The sequence below is a fragment of the Halichoerus grypus genome, chromosome 14, assembly GCF_964656455.1.
Source record: "Halichoerus grypus chromosome 14, mHalGry1.hap1.1, whole genome shotgun sequence".
In the NCBI taxonomy this organism is placed as follows: Eukaryota; Metazoa; Chordata; class Mammalia; order Carnivora; family Phocidae; genus Halichoerus; species Halichoerus grypus.
In genome coordinates this window covers 6,107,566-6,127,856 of record NC_135725.1, presented here as the reverse complement: position 1 = coordinate 6,127,856, position 20,291 = coordinate 6,107,566, and the positions used below count along the sequence as shown (strand labels likewise).

General features: G+C 42.4%; 2 protein-coding genes across 3 annotated transcripts in view; both read left to right on the top strand.

Annotated features, from left to right (window-relative positions):
* Positions 1–20,291, top strand: part of RIC1 (RIC1 partner of RAB6A GEF complex) — a 347,665-nt gene that overhangs the window by 56,897 nt on the left and 270,477 nt on the right. The window lies entirely within an intron of this gene.
* The window catches only part of PDCD1LG2 (programmed cell death 1 ligand 2), a 63,934-nt gene continuing 47,649 nt past the window's right edge, over positions 4,007–20,291 (top strand). The window contains exons 1-2 of the mRNA XM_036084146.2: positions 4,007–4,066; positions 18,371–18,439. Coding sequence (XP_035940039.2) covers positions 18,385–18,439 — 55 coding nt within the window. The 5' untranslated portion in view covers positions 4,007–4,066; positions 18,371–18,384. The remainder of the gene's footprint in view (positions 4,067–18,370; positions 18,440–20,291) is intronic.

Here is a 20,291-nt window from a genome sequence, read left to right as displayed (position 1 = left end):
CACTCTAGACTGAATTAGTACTTCGGTCACTTTTGAGGCTGAATGCTATTCTGCTGGGTGGGTACACCAAAGTGGATTTATCCATTCATCAGCTGCTGGACAGTTGAGTTTGTTCCATTCGTGGCTATCATGAATAATGCTGCTACGAACGTTGGGGCACACGTGTTTGTATGGACATTTATTTCATTTTCTCTTGGTTATATTCCTCCCTAGGAGAGGAGTGCTTGGTCATACAGCAGCTCTAGGTTTAACATTTAGGGGAACTGACAGAGCCCAGTCCCCCTTGAAATTCCAATCTCATATCCTTTTCAATCTTCCCCCTACTCCCAGAATAGTGTAAACATGTGGTTTGGCTATCTTGCAGTGGGAGATACAAATACTCCCAGGCTGGGTCTGGTTCAGGTCAATAAGTGTTGTCTCTGATAAGGTCCTAGGACCCCTGTGCCTGTGGCTTAGCTCCCTTCTGTGTCCCCTGAGGACACAGGAGCCATGGAGTCTTTGATGGTCACTGAGGGCTCCAGGGCCTGGGATGAGGGGTGTTCCCATTTTCTTCATCTCTGAAAACAACCCTGCAGCCCTTCCCACCCCCAGGCATGGGGTACTTCAGGGAACCTCCCTCCCACCTTCAGAAACTCCAGGCAAAAAGCAAGTGTCATGTTTTATTAAGAGCACTCTCAAACCTCAGGATATCCAGCATCCCTTTTTCCCCCCAAAGATGAGGGGAAGAGAACAGTCCGCATTCCCTTCAGGTCCCCAGAATGTCCTCCTTGTCTTTGGAATCCCTCTCTTGTATTTCACATTAGAAAGGCTAGTGGACCAGGTCAGCCTCCGCCACTCCTCCATTCTCCACCCTCATTTCCCGGCCCTGGACCTCAGAGACTCCCCTTACTGAATCTGACCTTTGTGACTGCGGTAACTTTGCTGTCTAAGCAGCTGTGTCCCAAGTGTTTCGTCCAGATGCGGTCACCTGGGGCGAGATGGGGCAGGAAAATACTTCATCAGTAACTTACGTCAACCCATTCAACTTCCAATAAACCTCCCTTTTATCTGAGTTGCTTTCAGGGAATGAGCCAAACCTTGACTTCTTTCCTTATAAAAACAAACGTGCATCTCCGTTGCTCTGGCCAGAACACCTTTTCCGCACCCTCCCTTTCCTCACGTGAAAGCTAGGCCCTCCTTCAGGGGTCAGGGCAGGGGTCAAGGGGGATCCAAGCCACATGCGTGACTTCTGTAGGATCACGAGAGGCTGATTTCCAGCCCCTGGGCTGATCATGAGTCAAGGAAAGCCGGTTTTTAGGGTGTCCTCAGGTGGTCTCCTCTCCCTCTCTGCCTCCAGGTGCCCATGACATTCTCCATTTTCAAGAGAGGGGGCTAGCTATCATTGCTTCTCATCACATTCCAGATAAACCCACATCAAAACCTTGGTTGTTGGCTTTGGGGAGGTTGCTAAGGCTGGTTCTAGATAACCTGCTGGCTCCTTGCAGTTCTCACCCTTCCTGAGCTCTTGATCTTTTCTCATTTCCCCCAAACCCTGGCTGCACTTCTTTCTCACTCTTAGGCTATGTTCTCTTTTTTTTTTTTTCTCTATAAGGTGAAGCAGGGTGGGAAAGATCGGACTTGTTTTCTGGATCTGCACTAGTGAACGCTGATTTAGCTCCTGCTCTTTGACAAGGACTCTTCTAGGGGCTTTCCATGAACATTTACCTCACATCATATTACATTATATACATTGCATTTGGAGGAAAATATTTGGGGAAGAAAGGATAGAAATGCCTTCTGCCCTGAATTCACAAGGTGATCCTGGTAAAGACGTACAATCTCTCTTTGCATCAATTTTCCCTTCTACAAAATGGATGGATGGGGCCTTGCAGACCGGTGGTCATGACTATGCTTATCATATTGCAATATTTATGACCTAAATTCTAATTTTCCATTACCAAGTATCAGTGCAACATGGAGTGGTCTGTATCCTACGCACACGCACACGCACACGCACACGCACGCACAATGCAGCAATGTCTCTCCAGGATCTTCTATTATAAAGGGAACAACACTAAATTAAATAAATTGGGAACAGACATAAGCCCTTGGCCAAATTATTAAAATGTTTTCTTGTTGCCGTTGGTTAGCAATTGAACTGTACTGTCCATTACTGATTTTTAAGGATTATTTCTGTGTCTTTACAAAAGTCATTTGTGTCCATGGCAAGTTATTTAGGAAATAAAAGATAAGTAAAAAGAAGGCACCTTTAAAAAGTCACCTGCAAGTCCTCCACCCAGAAACGCCACTGTTAACACTTTGGTATCTATCCCGCTGGTGTTTGGTTGAGGCGTATGGATTTAGGAGGCAAACAAATGTGCTGAGATACCAGTTGGAGTTTTATTTGGGTGCTGTTGTCAAAACACCCCAGGCTTCCCTGGTCTGAGGTGAGTCTCTTTTCCTAAACCTCAGTTGCGCAGAGAAGAGCCCGGAGCAAAGAGTGGAGAGAAGTGGGCAGAGAGGGAGGGGCTTAGGCCAGACCGAGGAAGGCATACAGGGGGGAGTGCAGCTCCCTCCTCAAGACAAGCAGGAATGCTGGTGGGTGGTGTGGGGATCCTGAAGACACTAAACTGAGAACCACACAGGGGATACAGCCCACTCCTCACACTATCACGGTAGCGGGGAAGAAGGTCAAGTAAGAACAGGCATCTGCCCCGAAACCGCCAACCTGGAGCTGTGGGTGGAGAAGCAGGTCCCCAGGGGCAGGCCGGCTTCCCACAGACAGAGCCCTGTCCTTGGGGTCTAGGCAGCCAGTCCCATTTGTAGCCAATACAAGTTTCATTCCTTCTTGTTTGAGGGATGCAGTTAAAAGAACAAGGAGGAAAGGAGAACGGTGCTTTTTCAGAAGAAAACCAATTAAAGGCAAGGCATGGAGAGAGGACAAGGAAACATTAAAGAAATGTGGCTAAGAAAGCAGGTCCTCTCTGAGCTTCAGGCCCTGTCCCTGCTCATCCCATCCCTATGAGCCCAAGGGGATGGGGCCATAGGAACGAGGTTGGTCATCCAGACTTGCTTTCAAATTGGCCTTTTTTTGCACCTGCTTTGAGTCTTACTACTGAAAAGCCTCACAATGTAGTGGGACCACAGAGGCCTACGTTCAAGAAACCTGCAGCCATTGTTCTTTATTGCTCACTGCCTGGGTGCTGATGGTAGAAAAGAGATGACCATGGATGCTTGTGGGAGAGGGTTGAAGTGAGCAGCTGGAGTGAAATTGCCTACAAATAAGGCCTTCTAAGCATGCAACTGAGGAAGGGTTGCTAGACCTCGACACTTTCTTCATGTGTAAAATGGGCCTAACGGTGTCTAGACCACACATTGCTTCAAGAATGAAATGGGTTAAATAATGTTCTTCCGCAGCCTCAGAATATGACCTTATTTGAAGTAGGGTATTTGCAGATGTAATTAATTAAGAGGAGGTCATCCTGGATTAGGGTGGGCAATAATCCAATGGCTGGTGTCCTTCTAAGAAGAGGAAAGGACATTCAAAGATACACATAGGGAAGGTCATGTGAAGATGGAGACAGAGATTGGAGTGATCAGCTACAAGCCCAGGAGAATGCCAAAGCTTGCCAGAATCTACCAGAAGCTAGGAAGAGGCAAGGGAGCATTCTTCCCTAAAGCCTTCAGAGGGAGTGTGGCCTGATTTCACACGTCTCTGGCCTCCAGAAATGTGAGAGCACTGTGAGCACAGGGTCTGTTGTCTGAAGCCACCCAATCTGGGATAACTTCTGACGACAACCCTGGGAAACTCACAAAGGTATCTGTGTAAGGTCCCGGGAGCAGAGCGAGAACATGCTGGTGTTCTTTCTCTCCCCTTCTCCTACCGCTAAGCTTGTACCAGCTTCCCCAGGGACACAGTTCAAGGGGTACCTGAGGGCAGAGAAACCATGCTTAAAAGCAAAACCAAAACTTCTCAGTAGGTTGGGCTTCGGTCAGTTCCTCAGAACCGGTTTTGGTTTGAATTACCCTCATGTTACAAGGAAGCCTGAGCTGGATGGAGATGATATCTTTTCTTCCCTTGCTTCAGGTACCTTAAGGGACAGCTTCTTATGACCCATCTTTGTATGTCCCTCTGCCAGCCAGGAAGAGTCCTGGTTTGGAGCTACTGCTTGTTGTAGTGCTCAAGGCAGTAACCTACGTTTGTTTGGTTTTGTTTTGGCTGTTTGTTGGCTTCTAGGAGGGGATCTGACGCAAGAGAAACTGTATGTTTTTGTATTTTCCTTTCCGTCTTTCCCTGAGGAGTGGTGCCAAGTTCTGCTGTGAGTATTTAGTAGGTTGAGATTTTCTCTTACCTTGAGTAGGTGTTGCAGACAATGATGAGGCCGCCACGGTTGGGTAAGTGTGGGCAAACTTTCACTCCATATCACTGGGGGCAGGAGGAAATCTGCCCTGGCAGTTGTGCTCAGGCACACCAACAAACTCATTTCTGGCTGTCTCCAAAATAGTGGGATTTCTCCTGCTTGCTCGTCTACCTATTACTCGTGTTGGGAAGTTTTAGGAGAGGAGATTTTTTTTTTCTGCACATAATAAATGCGCAGTGGAAAAAAATGAACTATCTTGAGATTGTCTCACAGCCTAGAATTGGGGAGGGTTATTGGAACTTAAAAATTTGTGTCTTTTTTTTTTTTTTTTTTTACATTAGACATCTGTTTGTGGTTATTCCGTTGGCAGGCAATCACCATCCCAGGCGAGCCAGTGTGTTTACAAGCTATGCTCTAAGAATAAGCTGTTTAAAACACAGAACAACAACAACAACAAAAAAAGCAACTAAAATTAAATTAACTTATAATACAGGCAACCATTATTAAAAAAAAAACCAAACATGATTCGATTAGAGCAAGTTTAGCTAAATGAGAGAAACCTGCAGCCATTGTTCTTTATTGCTCACTGCCTGGGTGCTGATGGTAGAAAAGATATGACCATGGATTCTTGTGGGAGAGGGTTGAAGTGAGCAGCTGGAGTGAAATTGCCTACAAATAAGGCCTTCTAACCCTGAACTCCTACGGTTCTGTGGAACAGAATCACAGATATCCATTGACAAAATGCACAGCAAGAATACTCAGTGTCAACAGTGATCAGACATAGTCTCAGGAGTCAAATGCCAATTGACTGGATGTTCTCCAAGCTCCCTTCCAAGCCGAAGGGTCAATGAATGGATGAACCATATTGCTCTTGTCTCTCAGAGGTGGTCTATGTGTGTTCCTCACCTGAACTCTCACTACCAGCAGCTCTTCCTTACCTGCAGCTTCCAGGTGTCTTCTCCCCATATTTCTCTTGTGTATGAGCCTTTCCATTCAACCAGAGTTCTTCCTGGGCAAGGACCGCACCTTTAAGTTCCCTCAATCCCAGGTGCCTGGCACAGTGCGTAGGCGCTCACTAGGTGCTTGTTGAGTTGTAAATGATTTGATTTAATGAGTCTGCAGCTTGAATCCCCAGATATGGGAAGTTTGTGGAATATACAGGGGGCAGTTTGGGGTTGATTTGAGGAGACAGTGCAAAGGAATTCAGAGACAGGATTTCAGGTCATGCTTCCGAGTTCACTTGGTTTAAGATGCATGGGACAGATTCTATAGATTGTTGTGTGATGTTTTTATTCCACACAGCAGTGTCCAAATACAGCATGAGCCTTCACTGGGGCATACTTGGGTTATCATGGAATGAGGCCCCTGCAGCCTGACCTCCTCGTGCCGCAACCTGCTCTTCTGCGGCAGGGCTTCCACAGGTTATGTTCCCCCAGGCTTTCATCAACCAACAGAATTCCAGGATGGATGAGGGAATCTGAACGTTTATCCAGCCCTAGTCAGCTCAATGCCTTCCAGCCCTCTCTAACCCCTCCAGGGGCTGGTTCCTAGTTCTTATTTTCCAGACCTCTGTTAGCAACCCCCTCTGCTTCTTGGAGTTTTCCTCCCTTGGCTCTGAGATACTATAGTGGGGGAACTTCTCATACTCTTAGGACCATTTCTTCTTTGCCTTCTTCTCTGGTCTCCTATGCCTGCTCTCCTAATTTGGGGGCATTCATCAGACTTCAGACCTTTTTTCTCTAACCTGTGTTTTTATAGTCTCCCCCTAAGAGAGTTAATTTATTCCCCAATGTCAATTAACATTTGCATATTGGAATAACTTTTTTATCTTTATCTCTATCACTGAATTGTGTCCCAAACATTAGACTTTCATTTTTCTTGAACTGTTTCAATTACTTCATGACTCAAACCCAATTCATTTCATAGAACCTAGCACTAAAACTTGGCTCCTGATCTAGTATTTTCTTTGTCCCACCCTTCTGCAATGGCATCAGTATTGTCTTGATTGTCAGGTCTCAAAACCACAGTCCACTTGTTGCTTCTCCTTCTTTCCTGAATGGATGATCACTTGTTAATTGCTTTGTCAATTGTTTTGTCAATTGCTTTGTAATAAGTTTCTCCTTCCTCTGCCTTTCTTCCCTTTTCTGACCCTGAATCAGGGACTTTACCAAATATCTGGATTAATACCATGACCTTCTAATTGAGTGACTGGTGTTCCATTTCACTCCCTCAATTCTATACGGATAAAAACAAAACAAAACAAAACAAAAAACCCCCACCAGCTTTAATCTATTTCAAACACTCCTTCGATATTGTCATTCACTTGTTGAGTTACTGTCACTATCTCCTCCTGGCAGATCTACCTGGCATTAAGCTCTTGACATTTTTGTCTCAACCTGTATTTCCAGCATAGGTATGCTACTCCCAGTCCCCCTCAACAAGCCCTGTGTGTGTGAACCTCTGAGATTATTTCTAACATTTCTGCAGGAGCCTCAAGAGTAGCTCTGACTCGGGATGGCTGGGTGGCTCAGTTGGTTAAGCATCTGCTTTCAGCTCAGGTCATGATGCCAGGGTACTGGGATCGAGTCCCACATCAGGCTCTCTGCTCGGTGGGGAGCCTGCTTCTCCCTCTTCCTCTCCCCCTGCTTGTACTTGCTCTCTCTCTGACAAATAAATAAATAAAATCTTAAAAAAAAAAAAAAAGAGTAGCTCTGACTCTCCAAATCCCACTCATCTTGGAAGTGTCCTTCCACCAGTCAGCTTCCACGGTTTGGGCATTTTTATGCAAAACCTTTCACATCACTTCTTACCATTTTTCATGTGTACAGAATTTTAGCTTTCTGATTACACTATCATGTCTTCAAGGGCAGGAACCCTTTCTTACATGAATCCTTTTCTTGGTTCCCCACTTTGATTTGAATTGATTCCCTAATTCAAAGACTTGCAAAAAGTGGGAGCATAGTATTTATTGGCTAAAACGTTGAGATGCAATTTGAATTTAAGTTAAACTTGAACGGAGGTTAACTAGACTATTTGAGATGCAATTTGAATTTAAGTTAAACTTGAACGGAGGTTAACTAGACTAATGTCTCCTAATGCCTAGCTCAGAGACCGTGCCATTAAGAGAAGCACCTTCACTAGTGACCTGGGGGATGCAATTTGAATGCAATTTGAATTTAAGTTAAACTTAAACAGAGGTTAACTAGACTAATGTCTCCTAATGCCTAGCTCAGAGACCGTGCCATTAAGAGAAGCACCTTCACTAGTGACCTGGGGGAGGGCAAAGGCAGGGCAGCAGTCTGAGCAGGACTTTTCACCAATTGAAAAAGAGTAGCCTTTGCTTCTTTTCTCTCTCAAGCCTGAGAACTCGTGACTGAGAGGCCCTTCATGACTCTTCGTAGAGCCACCAGAAAATGTTCTTTAATCTTATATCCTATGCTGTTCTACTCCGTTTCATACCATGATGACACCTCAACCGCTAGGGTGTGTTCATTGGCAGAATTGTTAAGAATTACCCAGAAATTCATTAAGAATTATCCAGAGATTAAGAAATTCAGCTAAACCGATCATGTGATTGAAAACTGTTTTTTTTCTGCTCATGATCCATTGTGTCCCTTCAAGGGTAGCTTGCCTGAGAAAAGATAGCTACAATGAGCATCCTCTGCCTGATGGAAGCTCCAGCACAAGCAAACGCATACATAAGGAATATACAATTAAGATAAAAATGAAAAGCCATGCAAGCCTGGATAGTAAGAGATACTTATATCCAAACAAAGGTGAATTTTAAAAGGGGAGGCTAAGGAGGAGGCATGGTTGTTTGAATACATTCATTTCATCTCATGGAGAGAAGTCATCTCTATGTGCTTTTGGCCAAAGGAGAGCCTTACATATGGATGCTCTGTAAATGGTCCTTGAGTTAATTAATTTTGGCAAAACGCTCCATAAGTTCTCCAAATAAACTCTCTCAGGCTTTGCCAGCCTCAATATAAAAGAGTTCATACTTCCCTAATATTGAAGGTTTCCAGAACCTACTCTTTCAGAAAATTTCATCTTCCTGAGCTACCCAGAGGGCAAAGGTCTCCTTGAGAGGAACTGGCCTTCTGAGAGAGCTTGGGGAGGGGCTTGAGGTACCCACGGGAACATTCTTTGGGGAGACAACCTTGTAAATAATCCTACTAAAGAGATATTCTTTTAACCTCCCATCTCTTGTGGAAACACTTCCTTCAACATGCACCTTTGCTTAAGGAATTCCAGGGGTGATGACGTCCCCACCCCATTAGCAGCCCATTCCGCTGTCAGTGACTTAAACTGATGAAAATTTCTTTCTTATTTGGGGCCAAAATTATTAACCAAATTAAGTTTTGTTTCTCCAATAGAGGAAGGAGTCAACTGGGGGGCCAGTAGTCTTAGAGTATGATGCTAAATGGCCACGCATGCATTCATTCATCTGTCCATTCAGGGAACCGTCATAATTGGTTATAAACACTCATAAATACTCATGAAACACACACACACACACACACACACACACACAAAGAAAAAGAAAATTGTTATGAGGACCAAACACAGTTCAAAGAACTCTGAAGACAGATGTATAACCAATTACTATACCAGCAAGGAGGTAAGTGCTAACACTAGTTAATAGCAGATAACAACTGAGGCAGGAGGAATAGCTTAAGAGCAGTTAGGAAAGGCTTATCTCCTTCTGTTGAAGGCAGAAGAATGTAAGGCCACTTAAGGAAATATTTATGACTCAGGACAGTTTCTTTGAGCCCAAGTAGAACCTGAGATGGGGGAAAAGTAAGATTGGACAAAATAAAATAAGACCAGATATGAGAGATTGGAATCTCAGAGCACCTGTGAGGACCTAGTCATGGAAAGTGCATGTATGATTTCTGTGGCTGAGGCAGGAGGGACCAGATCACAAAGGGTTGTGTAGCCCATGTTAAGGAAAACTTTACCTTATAAATCATGGGAGCTATTTAAGTCTTTTAAGCAGGAGTGTCATGATCACATTTGATAATTCCATGTTCCGGAGATTCTTCTGCCTACCAGGTAAAGGGCTAATTCATTCAACCAGTATTATTGGAGTGCTAGCTTCCTACCAGACACAGTTCTAGGGACTGAAGGATATTAGTAAGCAAAACAGACAAAGATCTCTGTCCTAAATAATCACTAAAGTGATTATATTCTTATGGAAGACGGCAGCTGATAATCTAATATAAACAAATGAGTACATTATATGGTATGTTAAGTGGTAATGAGTGCTTTGGGAAAGTGAGAGAGTAAGGCGAGTTGGGAATGCTGGAGAGGTGGTGCTTTTGCAATTTTGCATGAGGCAGTTTCACCAGAAAGAGCAAGGAAAGTCTCTGGATGTAGGGAGCTGCACACTGGCAGCAAGGTCAACCCTTGAGGCAATGGATCTGGGGAAGAAGCCCTGCAGGCCTGGGAGCAGGCTTAGGGCCATTTAGAGAATTCCAGAGCCCCAAGAACCCAAATTGTAATGGGTGGTGGGTCAAGAGCTCCAGAGGACACTCTTAGCTCTGCAAACACCTCACACTGCAGGGAGAGGCATGGCCACCCTTGGGTCCTCTAAAGAGTGGGGCTCAAGGCAGATGTCCCTCTTGCCTGGGCTACTAGACGGACTTAGGATTTTATTCTCAGTGAAATGTTGAGTCATCACAGGATTTTGAGCAGGATGCTCTGCTACAGTATAAAGAGGAGTGATGAGATGCCGAATTAAGGTGATAGCAGTGGGTGGTAGAAAGAAAAGGCATCATCCAGAAGTATCCCGACACAGAATTAACAGGACTGGGGGATAGACTAGATTTGCAAGATGAGAGATGTGTAAGTTTAAGATGACACACCCAAGATTCTGGCTTGAGGTCGGTGTTATTATTATTGGTATTATAGGAAAATGGGGCACAAAGAGTTTTCATAAAGTGCCCAGGGTCTTAGAGGTTCATAATTTCTAGACCCAGGATTTGAGCTCAGATGTGTCTGACTTTAGAGTGTGAGATCTTATCCATTGCACAGAAGATACTATCCCTAGAAGGAAGAAGGCAGCTGGTTGGAAAGTATCTTCGTAGCAGTGTCTATCTCTCTCTTGGACAAAGGAGGGAGTGTACAAGGAAAGTCCCCTTTGACGGGCAAGGAAGAAAGGGAAGTTACAGCCAGAAGTGGGTGATCCAGGCATCCTTTCTGTTGCCAGAGCATGTTACACGCTATCGTTTTGAGCTCCAGAAATAAGGATGCTGCGCAAGTACAGCATTAAGATGATACCGTGTCTGGGTACATTTGCATTTTCAATAAGGGAGAGGGTCTTCAAGTCCAGCTAAGTCCAGCATTTCCCAATGGAAAGCACTTGATGGGGCCCCCAGTTGTTGCCCAGTAACATGTCCCTCCCTAAAGTGTGAACAAGACTACAGCCCACTGTGGACAGTCCCTTCTAGCTACTGCCTCATTGCTCGCTCCCTTTATAGCACTCTGAAGCACTGCCTATATTCTGTTGTCTCTGCACCCTTACTCTTATTTTCTTTCCACTCTACGCAGGCTTTCATTTGCACCAAATCCCCCATGTCCTGCTTGGCAGGCTCACTCATGACCTCCACACTGCTAATACCAACTCTCCACAGCATCTGGCTCAACTGAGCATTCTCTCCTGTAGCACTGCGTTTTAAACTCTAGCTTTCATTATAATTGAGGTATGGCGAGGCCAACAGATCAGGAGATAACTGCCATTGAAAAAAAAAATAGTTTGTTGTGTTCTCAGATCCTGAGAGAAGGAGGCATGCCACACTGCAGGGACCACACAGGGAAGCACCAGGGTCAGACAGGAGGCAGAACGGAAGCGGAAATGTGGCCAGAAGTCTTTATTGTGGTTTCCACAAGAAGGAATGGGCAAGGCCGGGTTAGCAGGCTGCAGTTGTCTAGGTTGAAATAGTTCATCAGGATTTAGAACATAGGGGCTGTTCCTTGTTGTATGGTACCTGGCCCTGGGGTGGTTAGGGCAGTAAAGAAGGTGGTTGGAGTTAGGGGTTCTGGGTTGCTTCTTTTGCATTTGAAAGGCCTCCCCTGGGTGAGTTGTTTACTGTCTCTAGGAACTGGCTAATCCTGGGAGGGGCAGTCCCTGTAGGATCAGCAAGCGTCAGCTATCAAAGCATCAGAAAACACAAAATAAAAGACTTGATTAATTGCCTTTTTGCCCTTCCCCTCAATCTTCTTTGCTAGTGCCCTCCCTCCCAGAGATCCCTAAATGTTGGAATGCCCCACATCTCAATGCTTGGACACTTTTTTTCCCATGTGTATCTTGTGGTAATGTCATACAGCCCCCTAGCATTAAGTAACAGGTAGACATTGAGGACTCCCAAATTTATCTCTACCCGAAACTCTGGACTGTTATCCAACTGCTTACTAAACATCTTCATGTGAATGACTAGTTGACATCTCAAACCACGTACTGATTTCCGCTCCTTAATCTGTTATTCTCTGTCTTCTTCAGTTTAAAATTAGTACTTCCATTGCCCTATTGCCTCAAGCCTCAAATCTGGAAATTTTCCTGGATTTCTCTATTTTTGTCAAACTGCATATCTAACCTGACAGCAAACCGCATAAGTTCTTATTTGAAAAGATAGAAGACCTGGGGATAAATCCCACTTGGTCGTGGTGGATGACCCTTTTAATGTATTGTTGGATCCTATTAGCTAGGATTTTGTTGAGGATTTTGGAATCCATATTCATCAGGGATATTGGTCTGAAATTCTCCTTTTTAACGGGGTCTTTGCCTTGTTTGGGGATTAAGGTAATGCTGGCCTCATAGAATGAGTCTGGAAGCTTTCCTTCTGTTTCTATTTTTTGAAACAGCTTTAGGAGAATAGGTATTATTTCTTCTTTGAATGTTTGGTAGAATTCCGCAGGGAATCCATCAGGCCCTGGACTCTTGTTTTTTGGGAGGTTTTTGATCGCTGCTTCAATTTCATTACTGGTTATTGGCCTATTCAGGTTGTCAATTTCTTCCTGTTTCAGTCTTGGCAGCTTATAGGTTTCCAGGAAGGCATCCATTTCATCCAGATTGCTCACTTTGTTGGCATATAGTTGTTGATAATAATTTCTAATAATTGTTTCTATTTCCTTGGTGTTAGTCGTGATCTCTCCCCTTTCATTCATAATTTTATTAATTTGAGTCCTTTCTCTTTTCTTTTGGATAAGTCTGGCCAGTGGTTTATCGATCTTATTAATTCTTTCAAAGAACCAGCTTCTAGTTTCGTTGATCTGATCTACTGTGTTTCTGGATGAAAGACCTCAATGTGAGACAGGAATCCATCAAAATCCTAGAGGAGAACATAGGCAGTAACCTCTTTGACATCGGCCACAGCAACTTCTTTCAAGATACATCTCCAAAGGCAACTGAAACAAAAGCAAAAATGAACTTTTGGGATTTCATCAAGATAAAAAGCTTCTGCACAGCAAAAGAAACAGTCAACAAAACAAAGAGGCAACCCACAGAATGGGAGAAGATATTTGCAAATGACACTACAGATAAAGGGCTGGTATCCAAGATCTATAAAGAACTTCTCAAACTCAACACCCAAAAAACAAATAATCAAGTCAAAAAATGGGCAGAAGACATGAAAAGACACTTCTCTGAAGAAGACATACAAATTGCTAACAGACACATGAAAAAATGTTCATCATCATTAGCCATCAGGGAAATTCAAATTAAAAACCACACTGAGATACCACCTTACACCAGTTAGAATGGCAAAAATGGACAGGGAAAGAAACAACAAATGTTGGAGAGGTTGTGGAGAGAGGGGAACCCTCTTACACTGTTGGTGGGAATGCAAGTTGGTACAGCCACTTTGGAAAACAGTGTGGAGGTGCCTCAGAAAATTAAAAATAGAGCTATGACCCAGCAATTGCACTCCTGGGTATTTACCCCAAAGACACAGATGTAGTGAAAAGAAGGGCCATATGCACCCCAATGCTCATAGCAGCAATGTCCGCAATAGCCAAACTGTGGAAAGAGCCGAGATGCCCTTCAACAGATGAATGGATAAAGAAGATGTGGTCCATATATACAATGGAATATTACTCAGCCATCAGAAAGGATGAATACCCAATTTTTACATTAACATGGATGGGACTGGAGGAGATTATGCTAAGTGAAATAAGTCAAGCAGAGAAAGTCAATTATCATATGGTCTCACTTATTTGTGGAACATAAGGAATAGCATGGAGGACATTAGGAGAAGGAAGGGAAAACTGACGGGGGGTAAATCAGAGGGAGAGATGAACCACGAGAGACTATGGATTCTGAGAAACAAACAGGGTTTTAGAGGGGAGGGGGGGATGGGTTAGCCCGGTGATGGGTATTAAGGAGGGCATGTACTGCATGGAGCACTGGGTGTTATATGAAAACAATGGATCGTGGATCACCACATCAAAAACTAATGATGTATTGTATGGTGACTAACGTAACATAATAAAATTAAATTAAAAAAAAAAAAGAAAAGATAGAAAACCTAAGTAAATGGAAAGACAAGCTGTGTTCATATTTGGAAGACTTAACATCACAGCTAATTTCCCCAGTGGATCTACAGATTCAGTGCAACTCCTATCAAGATTCTAGCTGCCTTTTTTTGTGTGTTAATGGACAAGCTGATCCTAAAATTCATATGGAAATGTAAGGGAGCCAGAATAGCCACAGATCCTGCAGCTCAGTCCTTCTGTGAAGAAAGCCTATTAGCTGATCTGCATGGCTGCAGCCTGAGGGGCAGGCTTCTAATGGACACACGTCTAGGGGCTGGTGTAATTCTTTCCAGGGACCTTGGAAGGCTGGTGCTCTTTGCACACTCACCCGAACACCAGCGTTTCCTGGCAGGGAGCCTTCAAGGTGTCTGGTGTACTGGCTTTTGCGGCAGCTGCCCAGGTGACTCCCCACCCCGACATCAACTGCCTCTGTTGGCCAGGGGCTTGAATTACTCCTTTCCAGGGAACTGTGAGAATCAGAGATGTCTCTTGGCAGGCTCTTGCCCCCAGAGCACTGAATAGACAGCACACTGATGTACACACCCTGGTCTTGCTGTGAGGGGAGCCTCTTTGCTTCTCCTAGAGCTTCAGCCTGAGGAGCAGTCTTAAGGTCTTGCACACCTTTAGTGGCCTACAGAGCTGCTCTCAAGGAACATAGGCTGTGGACGCCATCTTGGTGCTCTCCCTCTGCCTTGCTTCCGCTAACCAGTATGATCCGGAAGAAAGCTTATATAGTCATCTGGAGCCCAGATTTTTGTGACTGCCACCCAGAGAACACCTCCAGATTGCCTGGCCTTGGTGGCCAATAGGACTTACACTTCCAGCCCACAGGACTGTATTATTTGCATACTTTCACAAGCTGCTGCCTAAGGATCTGACTTTCAACCAACTTGAGTCTAGGTGCTAAGATCCTCCCCTTTGGGCTACTGACAGATCTTGGCACATCGTCCACTACTGGGAGCTATTAAAAATAGAACTGGCTGCTTGGATAAGCACAAAGGTTTCCAAGACAACCAAGAGCTGAGGCAGGGTTGAACATCAAATTTCATCTCCTATATAAGACCAATTCTTCAAGACTGGGAGAAGTAGTTGTTTCATCTACTGTGTAGAAACAGAGTCAGGCAAAATGAAGAAACTGCGGAATATATTCCAAAGTCTTCAATAAATAGTGTTGGAAATATTGGACAGCCACACACAAAAGAATGAAACTGGACTGCTCTCTTACACCATGCACAGAAATTAATTCAAAATGGATTAAAGACTTGAATATAAGACCTGAAACCAAAAAAGTCCTAGAAGAAAACCTAGGCGATAAGCTCCTTGACATTGGACTTGGTGATGATTTTTGAATCTGACACCAAAAACAAAAACAACAAAAGCAAAAATTAGAAGTTGGGACTGTATCAAAATAAAAAGCTTCTGCAAGCAAAGGAAATCATCAATAAAATTAAGTCAACCTATTGAATGGGAGAAAATATTTGCAAATCATATATCTGATAAAGGGTTAATATCCAAAATATCTAAAGAACTCATACAACTCAATAGTAACACACACACACGCACACACACACACACACACACACAGTCAAAATAAAAATGGGTAGAGGATCTGAATAGATATTTTTCAAAAAAAGACATACAAATAACCAACAGGTACATGAAAAGATGCTCAACATCAGTAATCATAAGGGAAATGCAAATCAAAACCACCATGAGGTATCACCTCACACTTGTTAGAATGACTAGTATCAAAAAGACAAGAAATAACAAGCGTTGGTGAGGATGTGGAGAAAAGGAAACCCCTGTGCACATTGGTGGGATTCTAAGTTGGTGTAGCCACTATGGAAAACAGTTTGGAGGTTCCTAAAAAAATGATAAATAAAAAATAAAACTACCATATGATCCAGCAATTCCACTTCTGGGTATTTATCTGAAGAAAATGAAAACGCTAACTCAAAAGGATATATACACCCCGGGTTCATTGCAGTATTGTTGCAGTATTATTTACAATAGCCAAGATATGAATCAACCTGTGTGTATGTGTGTGTGTGTGTGTGTGTGTGTGTGTGTGTGTAATGGAATATTACTCAGCCAAAAAAAGAATGAAATTTTGCCATTTGCAACAACATGGATGGACCTCAAGGGCATTACTATACTAAGCAAAATAAGTCAGAGAAAGATGAATACTGTATGGCTTCACTTACATGTGGAATCTAAAACAAACAAGCAAACAAACAAACCAAGCTCATAGATACAGGGAACAGATTGGTGGTTGCCAGAGGTAGAGATTTAGGGGGTGGGAGAAATGGGTAAACTGGTTTTATTTTATTTCTAGTTTTAGAAAAATTGAAAAAAAAGGACTTCTTCGAGAAAGGCTAATTGCATACTTGGGCAGCAGAGACATGAAATCAGCTTAAGGCAATTTGTACAGAAAGCAAACAAACTTCCCAAGATTAATAGGATTGTGTGAAAAGGAAACAGAGGCTACCTTGAAGGGACTTCCAGTGGCCAAAATTATGATGATTTAGGCTATAAAAGAACAATTATTATTTTTTAAAAAGCCCTCAAAATGTATCAGAGACCTAAATATAAGAACTAAAGCTATAAAATACTCAGAAGAAAACATAGATGTAAATCTTTGTGACCTTGGATTTGGCAATGGTTTCTTAGATATGACACCTAAAGCATAAGCAATAAAAGAGAAAATAAATTTGGCTTCATCAGAATTAAATTAATTTATGTTTTAAAATTAAATTAAAATATTTGTGCTTCTAAGAACACTATCAAGAAACTGAAAAGACAATTTTCAGAATGAGAGAAAGTATTTGCACATTATATATTTAATAAATACTTTGGCAGTTTCTCAGGAAGTTAAACATAGAGTTACCATTTAACCAAGAAATTCCACTGCTATATATCCAAGAGAATTGAAAACATGTCTACACAAAAATTTGTACATGAATGTCCATAGCAGCATTATTCTAAAAGCCAACAAGTAGAAACAACCTAAATGTCCATCACCTGATGAATGGATAAACAAGATGTGGTATATTCATACAAGGAAATATTATTCAATCATGAAAAGGAATGAAGTACTGATATGTGCTACAACATAAATGAATCTTGAAAATATTAAGCTCAGTGAAAGAAGCTAGATTCAAAAGGCCACATGGTGTATGATTCCATTTTTATGAAATATCCAGAATAAGCAAGACAATAGAGACAGAAATTATATTGGTGGTTGCCAGAGGTTGGAAGGAGAGGGAAGGGGAATTGGGAAGTTTCTGTCCATGGGTAGTGGGTTCCTTTTTGGGGTAATGAAAATGATCCAAAATTAGATAGTGGTGTGGATTTCACAATTCTGTGAATATACTGAAAACCACTGAATTGTACCACTGTATTGTCTGTCTTTTAAGTATATATGTATATACACACACATGCACACACACACAATTCTTTATTGTATGTCAATTATACTTCAATAAGGCTGCTGGAAAAAATAAATTTAAGCAACAAATATATATTTGTATATAATATATACCTTCCTTCACACCACTTCTCACCTCTACCAGCACCATCACTCAATCCAAACTATCATCTCTGTGAAAACATTCCTCACTGGTCATCCTGCTTCTAATCTTGTCCAACCCACTGTCCTTCCCAAGAGTCTATTGTCTACACCAAAGCTGAGTCCTCTTTTGAAAATGTAATGAGATCATGTCATTCACCTGATCCAGATCCCTTTTGCCTCAACCACGAGAAGTCCTTGGGTTCAAGAAAGTCTGAGAACAAAGGTAGAAGCGTAGGAGGTGGAGCAGGACCAAGGTTGGGCAGCCACTCAGTGTAGCCAGTTCTGTGCTCTCTCTGTCTAAACTTCTTAGTATCAGGTAGTTCAAATAATGGGCAAACTCCATCACAACACTCAAAAGAACTTGACACTTTCCTACTCAGGCAAATAACGAGTGTTTATTGAGAATTTAGCTCTGTTCTACTGAGCGCTATCCTTGAGTATCTGACTCCCAGAGTCCAAGTCCACCTGAAGAAGTTGGTGTGCATTATCCATTTGACAATCATTTGATTTTCAAGGACCCACTACTGAAAAAACTATGGGAAGCTTCGTAGAAGAGACAAAGGGGCTCAGATAATCACCAGTGTGGGTGATTCATGAGAACTGGTTCATGGTCAGGAAAGGACAAAGAGCCCCTAATTTGGATTGATAAAGAACACCTTGCTTCCTCTTACCTTGTCTCCCTTCTCCTCCAGGCAATCAACTTTTAACTTCTCTTCCAGGGGCTCCGCTGTACCCCACTCTACTGCCTTCAAGACCACCAGGAGGCAGTAGACTGGGGTACAGCGGAGCCCCTGGAAGAGAAGTTTTATCTTCTCTCCAGGGGCTTGTTTATGGGTCATTTCCCTGTGTTCAGGAATGAGCAAATCACCAAATCATGAGACCCAGCAAAACTGCAGGAGGCTCTGAGACTTTCAATTGTCTATTTCAGATCGAGTACAGACCATGTTCCTCCTTCTGTTAATCATGAGCCTGGGAATGCAGCTTCATCAGACAGCAGGTAAGAAAGGGCAAAAGGAGGGGGTCTGAGAAAGAGGAGTAAGCAGTTGCCCCTAGCTGAAGCCAATGATGAGAATGGGGGTCCTCAGGCTGAAGGCTTTCTTTGAGAGGAAGTGGGATTACACTCTGTTACATGAACAGTAAAAAGAATGGTGCCCAGGGTGGCCTGTGCTTGCCCATGTCCCTGTCTTACAGAAACAATAACCATCTGGCAGATGAGGAAACTGGCATTCAGAAAAGTTATTTAATTTACCCGAGCTTACTCAGTGAGTAGGCCGCACAGCTAATGTCCTTCCTGCCTTACCGTGCCACGGTGATGATGACAGGCAGGCGGGGCAGACAGCCCCCAGTCCTCCCGCTGTGGAATGGGATTTTGGAATTAAGTGTGATTATTGACATATATTGAATGTTGATATTGGACATTCACAAAACCAAAAAGTATGTATGATGAATTATGTTTAAGAATTAACCAAAAGGAAAGTATAAACATGTTGTATCTTGCTTTCTCCTCGAATTTGGAATTCTTCTCTGCTTCCCACTATGCATTATGCAGATAGGATCAGTTCAAACAAATATTAATTACCTGCCTAAATTGGACTGCCTTCTCCTCAGGGGTATTTTTTCTTTGTAAGTCTTATCCTTTCATGTCTCCCTGATTAAGGAGTTTTAACTTCAAAGGTTTCTCATAGAGGCTACCTGAGGGGAGAAAAGTAACAAAAGGATCTAAGGACTGATAAGAATGCTTACTTCTGGGGAGGGAAAGCCATCTGGGATGAGAATTAAAAAGGACAATCTTAACTATTATGTTTCCCAGGTGTTTTTTTTTTTTAACAAGAAGTATGCGTTTACTTGTATATTGAAAGAAGTATTATACCCTTACTTGTCTATTAAAAGAAATACACAAGTTTTACTTGTATGATAAAAATATAAATTTTAAAATATAAGAATTCTTTAAAAAAGAATGCTTTAAAAAACGTTTGAAGGCATCAGGCTGTAGCATCCGGTGCCCGAGAACAGCCACGACTCTCAGGATGGCCACACTGATGGCCTCATTCTCCTCACTGTGCTTGTTCACCCCTAAACTTGCACTCTCTTTGAGAAGGAAAAACAGAGAACATGAATTGAATCAATATAATTCTTTATTGCCCTATGTAAATTTCTATTTTTAAATTTTAAAAAGAATGCTTACAGTAGCATTGTTAGTCCTTCCAAAAAAATCCCAAAACAACCAAATGCCCATCGACAGGATAATGCATAAATTGTGGTATATTAGCAGAATGGAAAAATATATAGCGTGTAAATAAATTAATTACAAAAATAGGCAACTACATTTAAGAGTCTTAGTAGCATAGTATTGATTAAAAAAACACAAGAAATCAAACACAGAAGACAACATACAGCACAGTGTCCTTTTTATAAACATATACCTACATATATTGCTTATATATTGCAATATACCTATATATGTATAATATATGCATATAATGCATGTGATATGCATATCATAATAATATGATATAAGCAATATATATATCTATATGGTAGAGCTAAAAAATAAGCCAGAGATTAATAAACACAATATTCAGGATGCTGATTATCTTTGGTGGAGGAAGTAGATGTATGTCCTTAGTAATGTTCTGGTTTTTGGGGTAGGTGATGGATTCACAGGAGTTCATTTTATTTGATTCAATATCCTTTAAAAGTTTTCTGTATTTAAACTTTTGTGTTGTAAAAGATACCACAGGTACAGAAAACCACATAAAACAAGTGTAAAGCATCATGTTACCATAAGGGGAACACTTGTAACCGTCACCCTTATCAAGTAGTAGAACTGTACCAGCCTTCCCCGAAAC